Raw genomic sequence first — 9,126 nt, 5'->3', positions numbered from 1 at the left:
TCGAATGTGTTCTGATCTGTTGAGTCGAAGTGTGTGTCTGCTCTATGATGAGTTTGGTATGCAGTGTTAACCAGTGGGCCGCGGGCCTGTGCCCTGGCATATGTTGCCAACTATAGGCCCATCAGAAATCTTTTAAGCTTTCCCTTGCTATCTGTTATGATACTTTGTCCAAAAGCATATGAACTTTTGGGAAAGATGCTTTGTTGCTATCTCTGGTCGCTTTTCCCCGCGTTGTGAGCAAAAGATGTAGACGTGTTTTAGCCGGCTCTCCATACATAATTTTGATTTTCTGCTCCATGTTAAGCCTACCTAGTTTGTTGAGCTTGCCTAGCGTGTTTTTGATCTATGTTTTGGAATCTATACTGTACCTATAAAGAAAGCTATCGTCTCCCTTTACCTGAGACGAAAGGCTTGGTGAAAATAGTCAGACATCGCAACTTGCGCAAGTGATTGGAAACTTAGGCACGCCAGACACTGATTTCTGTCATATCTTAGGATCACACAATTCGCTGCGAACAGCACTAAGCACAGTTGAGTTCACCATTAGTTGCTAGTATTCTTTTTCTCCTGGGATTCCATTCAACGGCAAGTGGCCGCTGCATGTGAAAGACCGGACTAGAGTTGGAGCAACTATTGTAATGTCATACCGTAATGCTTAAAACCTATAAGTAAGCAATCAAATCAAACAAAACCTTCAGCAACGGCTTAGCAACTTGCTGTTAGATTAAAACATCTGAGCTGTGATGTGAACTCGAAAGCACATGCTCCACCCCCTAGTACCTCCCCGCCAGTACCTCTTAGCCCTCTCAAGGACGGTCGGAAGGTACCGGCAAAAGGAAATCTGGAGCGGGGAAGCAGTCAAGAGAGCACATGCCACCTCCACGTGAAGCCTGATGCCCGAGGCTGGGAGGGAGGGAGGGAGGATTGGAGAATCCATTCTCCCAATTGCAAGATCTTGTGGAGAGCCTAGGAGGCTCACATGGGCCAATTAAAGCACAATCTCCCTCCGTAATCAAAGTCCGTATCGATGCTGTGATGCAGAAGCCAGTCAGTAATAATGTACGTACACTAGCAGTAGTGGAGCGGAGTCCAATCCTCGAAAGTGAAGCTCACCCACCGGCGTTAGTACGAGTATTGGTATGATAAGACGGCCCGCTAATCATGGTCTCCCGAGTGACGCGGTGTCACTATGCAAAAGCCAGTACTACGTAGCACGGAGTACTACTCCTCTCCATCTCTCGAACTGGAGCGTTTCAGCCTCAGCCTCTCAATTAAGCGAGTCTAGCTAGTAAGTCTCTAGTGTGCGTGTCATCATGTTCAGCGCCGACCCACGCCGCACTCCACCAGACGACCACCTTATATTCATTACTGCGACCCCGAGCACATCTTTCTTCCTCCCTCCCGATCTTTATGGTCCTTTCAGAATTCGGCGAGAAGATATGATTTGATCGCTTGGCAAAGGCAACGACACGAACCAAAAGGCGAGAGGCACAGCGAGGAGTCGCCACATTTACACCGAGAACATCCAAAGCGGACGCAGTAAACAAAGGCCTCCTTGTTTCGCCTTTAGCTAGCAAGAGGAATAATCGATCGTTCATTACAAGCAGCAAGTACTCGCGCTAAACAACAACACACATGCATGGAGCAACCGAAGCTAGCTCCAGCGGAGAACGAGAAACAAAGGGAAAAAAAAACCTATCGGATACTATGTTATATCATCATATCATATGAAATGTGTGGCATGTGCTGCAAATCTTATAAAGCCATGACGAGCATCACATATATATGTGGGTTGTGGGTGGGGACAAGCCAAACACGAACACAAGGACACCGATGATGGATGGATCGGGGAGGAAGGCCTCTGGGTGGACGTACTCCCCCTACCAATACCCTGTTCTACTATGGTGTGACACTGACACTCTAGGAGAGGAGAGGCTTTGTATATTACAAGGCGACCAAAACCTAGCAAGCATTACTGGGTTTGTGCCGGGCCGGGCCGGGCCGGGAGGGGGGGGGGGGGGGGGCTGGCTCCTTGGTTCCTCCTTCCGGTGGCGGTGGCGGTGGCACAGGACTTTGTCGGAGGCGCTAGTGATGCGACGACGACGGCGCGGCGGCCATGACGGGCGGCTTGGGGCACTGGTAGCACTTGGCGAAGAGGCCGAAGGTGTCGATCTGCCGGATGAAGTTGACCATGCTGGCCCATCCGCCGAGCCCGAACCCGACCACGAACACCCACACCACGATGAACGCGTTGAGCACGAACATGCCGGTCCAGCTCGGCAGGAAGAAGGGCGGCTTCTCCGCCGCGTTCTGTTTGCATCCACAAGATCAGGAAAAGAAACTCGTCAGAAGCTGCTAGAATATACTACAGTATACACAGCAAGTTGATAGAGTACTATGCATGGATGGAACGGGAAGAACCACTACACAAGATAAACGTCGTACGTGCCCGTCTGATTCGCCTGAGCCTCCTCCGTACGACCATCACACCGGATTTTCCTTTTGCAAAAGCCAAAGAGAAAAAAAAACAAGGAATCGACATGGGGAAAGGAACCTCACAACCCACACCAGAAAAAGTTCAATCGCCATCGACCCCCTCGCCTTCTCCTTCTTTCCATCAACGCCTAGCGCTGCCATCGCTGACGCGAAAAGCCAGCCATGGCCGAGACGCGCGCGCCGGGCCAACGCCGCGACATCGACCGGCGAGGCGACACCGCTTCTGGAGCCTCCATGTCCAGGCCGGGGTCGCATGTTCCAGCCGTGACAGCGTCAGTTATGTCACGGTGCACCAGCAGTGCCGACTTCCTATAGCTATAGCTGCCCACAACCCACATCAGCCAGCCAGCCAAGCCCCAGGCCCAAACTAGCACTAGATGTCAACGGTTGCTATCCCGGTGACCCAGCGCGAAAGTCGCCCGGCCGCGGTGCATTGGACGGTTGGATTCTTCCCCTCTGCTCCTGTGCTGCAGCCGGCCGGGGACCAGCTGCGAGGGATGGTCCGTCCAATGGACCATGCCATGACACCATATGTAGGCCGGTACTAAGCCAGAGAAGGAGACTCCTAATCTGGGGCACCAGCTCCAGAACTGACCACGGTCACAGCCCACAGCGACGGCCGAACTGACGGATGGACGGAGATCAGCAGCAGCAACAAAGGGAGAAATGAGATGAGATGGGATCCATATCGTTGTCGGGCGGATTAATGTGGTCGTTGGCCGGATTCAACGATTGTGGGATCGATTTGCCCATGTGGATTTGCGAGTAACAAGAACCGGGTGTGCACGGATCTCCACGGTCTATTCTAACGCCTCCGTGTTGCGATTCCAATCAGGGTGCTGTTCATGATGGACCATGGATGTGGTACCACTGGTGCTAAAAGCAAGGCCGGCCGGGCCGGACCAGTATGCGGTGCACGGCTCCGTCTAATCCTTGTTAATCCTACTGCCAATGATTGGTTCAGTTTGGTCGCAGAAAGTGATTAAAGAAAGAAAAACTATGCGCCCACAGTACTCCTTTAAAAGGAAGAATTAGCTAGGATCATGCATGTTATCATCAGCCTACCTGCCATTCAATGCGTGGCGTGCCGAAATAGAGAAGTTCAACCATGCAAGTTAGTAAGTTAGGATCGACGGAGACGGAGAATCGGGGATTATTGAGCGGAGAGAAAGCTTACGGCGCGGGCGGAGGCGGTGCGGTAGGTGAGGATGTGGGCGAGGGCGGGGATGATGTAGACGGTGAAGCTGACGAGTAGCGCGCCGACGGCGGAGTTGATGGGGCCGAAGAAGGGGAAGATGATGGCGAGGAACCAGATGGGGACGACGATGGGGAGCCTTGCGAGCGCCCTGAGGCAGATGCTCTTGCAGTCGTGCATCCCGATCACCTTCTCCCAGACGAAGTAGAGCGGCGTGCAGGCGAAGCCGAAGGTGATGAACTGGTGGATGAGCATGAGCACCACGGCGGCGTCCCGCCACGCCGTCTTGGGCAGCAGCGAGAAGGCGTTGGCGTGCGACAGCAGCTCGTCGCCGTACGCCCAGTACATGGCCGACGCCGACGGCAGCGTCAGCGTGAACACGTACAGCGTCGCCAGCAGGTAGATGTACTTGAACTTTGCCGGCTTCCACATCGCGTGCATGATCTCCCTGCATTTTTCCATCCGAACAACCCAAATTAATCGTTAATCATCCAGCCAAGGAAGAAAATAATCCATTCATCATATGCATGATTGTACTGGCTCCACAAAAATCAATTCTACAAATTAACGGACAAAACGGCCGGCCTCCTGCACATGCGAGTCAATGACGCAGAGACTTCAGTTTTTTGATCAACTGATACGCGAGGACGGCGGAAAAAATAATGATATAGCTGGTGCTTCTTCGAATCTTGCAACATGCGTGCGCTCCCCAGGTCAAATACGGCCAAATAAGTCCGTTGCGGTTGTACTACTACTACTACTAATCGCCTAATAAAACTCTGCTTCAGCTGACAGCGAGATCTACTGCATCATGCTAGTAAACACATGCCACTTCACTCTGATCTACTGGCAGTAACCACCAAACTCTACTTGGAATTATCAACCAGCTGGAACGATGAGGTGCATTGAATGTCAAGGTTAACAAAGACATTCACCTCCTTCTTTTAGGATACAAGGAGTAGGTCTCTGTCCCCTTCACTCCACTAGTTAAGGCTAAGCTAAGCTTTTCTATGCTAGCCTGGCCTAATACTATCAACATAAACGGAATCATCAAGAGATGGCATGTCACCAAGAATAGATAGATGTCCCAATCCATGGATGGAGGGCAACTAGGAAGGAATTGCATATCTTGATGTGAACTCTGCACTAGCTGAATTGAATGAAACGAAAGCATGGCCCATTTTTCTTTTTCACTTCAACATAGGCAAACATTCGGCACGCTATGATCTGCAAATAGTTGCCCCGGCACCCCTACATGAGGCCTCTCTAAATTGCCGAGCATTTTCGTTTTTCCATCACTAGCACACACAAGTAGGAGTACTTAATCGCCGAAGACTGGTACATATAAAATGTTCAAATCACCAGCCCAACGGCGCCCACTAGCGACCAAGCTGTTTGAACACCGCACTACTGAAAACGCCTATTAGTGTATTATTCATCGCATGCCCGCTAATCATGCCTAGTAAGCAAGAAACATCAATGATCCAAGCAATAGACTAGTCACAAGAGCTGGGCAATGGGAATAAAGGGGTCTATTCTAATCCATAGTGGCTAGTAGTAATATGCATCTCCATTCTTTTTTCTCCTAGGCTGTATCATGTCATGTGTGTGTGCTACTAGGGGGACCTTTGGGATGCACATGAGCGCACCAAGCTTTTAGCGGCTGGATCGCTGCATTTTTATGGACGACCGGACTAATGGCTGCAAGGTAAAGAAGGCTGGTTCCCACTTCACCCCACCACGCACAGCCTAGAATTTCTTTAAGCGCCCCTAACTATGCATTGGGATCTGTGCGTGCGCCATGGGGCTCTAGCCAGTAGTAGTACTGATGCAAAGCTACAACCATGTATAATTATTCGTAGGATTAAGATTAAGTAGACTGTTCTGTTGTACTAGTACTACTAGCGTGGGTACGTACAGTACACTGTCACTGCTGCTGCAAGTACACCACAGATGTGGAAGGGGACCATTGGAATGGAAACCAGAACCAGATTTCCGTCCCCTTCCCCATCGACAGGCAAAAGCTGCCGCAGCTCAGTGTGGAAAGTTCACTTCTTCGGCGTCAGCGTTACATTACACGTTACAACCACATCCTCGTAAATAAGTACTAGTACTAGTGTTAACCTATCTAGGCATTTTAGGAAAGAGGATTTGGTGCTTACACTGTGACGGCGTGTCCGCCGAAGGTGTAGAGGATGTTGGTGGCGCCGGTGAAGTAGAGCACCAGCTTGTTGGGCCCGGTGTGCGTCACGCCTTCGACCTGCACACGGCACACAACGATCATCAAACAACAGTTGATCAATTAGCCTTAAGATGTAGGGGTTCTTGGGTGCGTCCCCCCGTCAATCAGCTAGCTAGCTAGCGGGATAGAATAGATTGCTGACGATGACTGGACTACTGTGGAGCTGACAAGGACGGTCCAGGAAGCCACCGCCGCACTTCAGCTTTGTGCGCAGCAATGAACGATGAATCTAATCTATCTGTTTGCAAAGCAAAATATGCAAATGCATTGGCTCGATTTGGATGGGATGGGTCACGTACCTGCCCGTTGATGAGGGCGGCGATGGCGAGGTACCAGGCGGTGTAGGTGGTCATGCCGAGGCCGAGGAAGGACCAGATCCGGTAGTTGTGGAAGGAGGGGATGAACACCGTGGTGGCGCAGCAAGCCCCGAAGATGTACGTCCATGTCCGCTTGTCCAGCCGGTCGTTGATGTAGTAGATGTTACTGCACAAGAACCAAGCACACAGCAGAAAATTCATTAGCTCCTCCAACGCTCATCTCATCTCATCTCTACACTCTACAGCAGCAAGTGCGATGAGGGAAAAGGAAGTTACTACTGACCTCGCGCAGGCGATCAGCTGGATGACGGTGCCGAACAGCAGGAACGTGCAGTTGAAGGCCAGACCGGCCGCCTTCCAGTACGGGCCCAGGAGCCCATCCAGCACTTCGAACCACTGGTCAACATCACGAATTTTTTCCTCGGGTTAGTTAATTAATTCTTACACCATAAATCACAGTTCTGTACGGAGTACTACTTAATTATTCGTCATAATTACTCCGAAGCTAATGTAGTTTCTGCTTTTGCGACTAATCGGGAAAGGTTAAGGAACGCCCAAAATCCACTCCATTTGTACAAACACTTTCCGTTTGACAAGCAACCGGGAAGAGAGCTGCGGAGGAGTATGCAATGTGCATATCTAACGCATGAAGAAGCAGGGGCGAAGAGGGGATCCAATTCAAGCACTCGCTACCGTTTCCCGCAAAAGTTGGCAGCCACGACGGATGGATCGATCGACAGCGACCGAAATGCGTGTCCGATAAAGCCGGATGAGGGAAGAAGGAAACTGCAATCCGTTACTACCAGCGAAGATGATGATGGGAGGAAGGAGTTGTGTGGAGGAGACGACGAACTGAACTGAAGAAGAGCGACAGAGCAAGCGAGGCGAGCACGGCATGGTATATGGCAGATTGGTGGTGGTACCTGGATGACGTGGTTCTTGAAGCTGACGCCCTCCTTCTCCTTGCGGGAGCGGTACTCGACGTAGAGGACGCTGATGAGGTAGGCGGTCCAGCTGCCCAGGAAGCCGTAGAAGAGCTGCAGCAGCACGCCGGAGAGCATCCCCAGCTGCGAGAAGGAGTACGGCAGCGTCAGGAGCACCTGCGCGACCTGCAACAAACAAACGAAGAATCCCATTCAGCGATCATGTCTTTTTTGTGTATCTCTCTCTCTCTCTCTCTCTCTCTCTTCTCTGCTGAATGTTACTTACCTGGTTGGAGGCGCAGCTGAACCAGGCGTCCCAGACGGAGCCGCCGTGCCAGAGGAAGCTGGTGACGCTGAACTTGCCGCCCGCGCCGTGCTGCTCCTCGTCGCCGTCCGCGGCGCCGACGCCCATGACCCCGACCTCCTCCTCCTTGCCGTTGCCGTCGGCCACGATGGCCTCGTCCCCATGCTCGCGCGGCACCATCTCTTCAACGCGCTGTCCTCTGTCTCCTGTCCTGCGCGTGTACGGAGCAGCACAACCACGTTGGATCAAGATCCGGAACAGCAAACAACACACCCCGCAATACAAAACACGCAGACAACACCCAGAGGCCAGAGCAGAACAGAACAGGGGAGCCAGAAACTTCAACGCGCATATGCATAATTTATAAACAAGTGAGCAGGGGACATCAACACCAACACCAACCTTTCTGCGAGGAAAAGATTTGGAGATCGCGGGCGGAGTGATGGGCAGTAAATGCAGGGTGTGCTGTAGTAACAAAGGAATGGGAGCGGAATTTACTGTGCTATCGAAGCTGCAGGCCGGGCTAGAATAGATAGCTCTGTTGGCTGCTGCTGCTAGGAGCGTGGTGGTGGCCGCGCCGCCCGGGTGTTGGCACAGTCGCAAGAGCTAGCCGAGATTACAGGGCCTCCCCCTGCCGCCGTGTTCTTTCTTTCCCAGCTCTCTCTCTGCTTCTTCCTCTGTTCTGTTTCTCCCTTTATGAAGGAGTTAATGGGGGACGGAGGAGGGGCTACACACAGAGAGAAAGAGCCCGCGCGACAGAGTTGTGGGCTATCACACTCGTAGGTGAGGCGAGGTGTGCGTGAGAAAGAGAGAGAGAGGAGGAGGAGGGTGGGGGTGATCCGGCGAGAGTGAGGAGAAGATGGGGGGAGAATAGGAAGGGAACAAGTTGCGGCTTTATATAACGCCCTGCTCAGCTGGCCGGGCGTTTCCAAGACCTTACTTTTCTTGATTTCTCGCTTTTTCCTCCTCCTTTTTTTACATTTTGCTCTTCCGTTTCGTATCCTTTCTTTAGTTCACTTCTTCGAATTTCCTCTCTGTCTCCTCTCTACTACGCTTGTTGGGGGTGGGAGAAGGAGAAGTAAAACTACGTGGGTGACCGGATTCGATCAATAAAATAGCTCCCGCAACGGCAGGAAGCGAGAGGAGGCCGTATTAACTGCTGGCTTCTCAAAAGTCTTCGCTTCCTGTTGCTGCATTCTTTTTCTGAGATAGTGAGAAAGTGAGAGTGCGAAGAAACATCCGTTGTGCGTACTGAACCACTGATGGCTCATGCTAAGCTTGGAAATATTGCCATCTCTGGGTAGGTGAAGGGGACTGTCTGAATCCGGGACCCGCTGCCACCGGTTGGATCACCCCCAAGTCCCAGACCGTACGTCCAACTGGGAAACAAGCAAAACAATATTCTCAACAATATCTGCTGCTATTTGCTCCGTTTGGTTCGATCAATTCAAATATTGGCACTGTGGACGTAGATAAGTCAAACTTGGAAAACTTTCACCGCCAATATCATTCAAATTATATAGATTTAAATATTGAAAGCTACATGCATAGATTTGAACCAAAAAGTATTTCTATAACATAACTAAAATGCTCTTAGTGTCAAAAATTGATCTTGAAAATGACTAATGTCTAAAACATCATGTTTATTG

At 51.2% G+C, this 9,126-nt stretch overlaps 1 protein-coding gene across 4 annotated transcripts; it reads right to left on the bottom strand.

The window, feature by feature from the left end:
* Positions 1-1,540: 1,540 nt before the first annotated feature.
* Positions 1,541-8,362, bottom strand: LOC100835087 (auxin transporter-like protein 1). Of its 4 annotated transcripts, none has more exons than XM_010234269.3 (8): positions 7,880-8,362; positions 7,460-7,688; positions 7,174-7,359; positions 6,534-6,646; positions 6,233-6,416; positions 5,854-5,951; positions 3,674-4,139; positions 1,541-2,310 (listed from the first exon to the last, which is right to left on the bottom strand). In XM_010234269.3, the coding sequence occupies exons 2-8, from the start codon at positions 7,655-7,657 to the stop codon at positions 2,086-2,088; spliced, it is 1,470 nt and encodes a 489-aa protein (XP_010232571.1). In that variant the 5' UTR covers positions 7,658-7,688; positions 7,880-8,362; the 3' UTR covers positions 1,541-2,085. The 4 variants fall into 4 exon arrangements, with proteins under 4 accessions (XP_010232571.1, XP_014754853.1, XP_003564646.1 ...); XM_014899367.2 differs by having other exon boundaries at positions 7,460-7,683; XM_003564598.4 differs by having other exon boundaries at positions 7,976-8,362.
* Between the last annotated feature and the right edge of the window lie 764 nt (positions 8,363-9,126).

This window comes from Brachypodium distachyon, chromosome 2, assembly GCF_000005505.3.
Source record: "Brachypodium distachyon strain Bd21 chromosome 2, Brachypodium_distachyon_v3.0, whole genome shotgun sequence".
NCBI lineage: Eukaryota > Viridiplantae > Streptophyta > Magnoliopsida > Poales > Poaceae > Brachypodium > Brachypodium distachyon.
The sequence above is the reverse complement of the archived record's forward strand: the minus strand, read 5'-3'. Positions and strand labels throughout refer to the sequence as shown.

Bases quoted from the DNA above. Each gene is read 5' to 3' on its own strand.
- LOC100835087 (XM_010234269.3), bottom strand. From the start codon at position 7,657: ATGGTGCCGCGCGAGCATGGGGACGAGGCCATCGTGGCCGACGGCAAC. The intron at 7,360-7,459 runs GTAAGTAACATT...TGTTTGTTGCAG, and splicing joins TCAGCTGCGCCTCCAACCAG to GTCGCGCAGGTGCTCCTGAC. The intron at 5,952-6,232 runs GTACGTGACCCA...TGCCGTGTGCAG, and splicing joins CCGCCCTCATCAACGGGCAG to GTCGAAGGCGTGACGCACAC.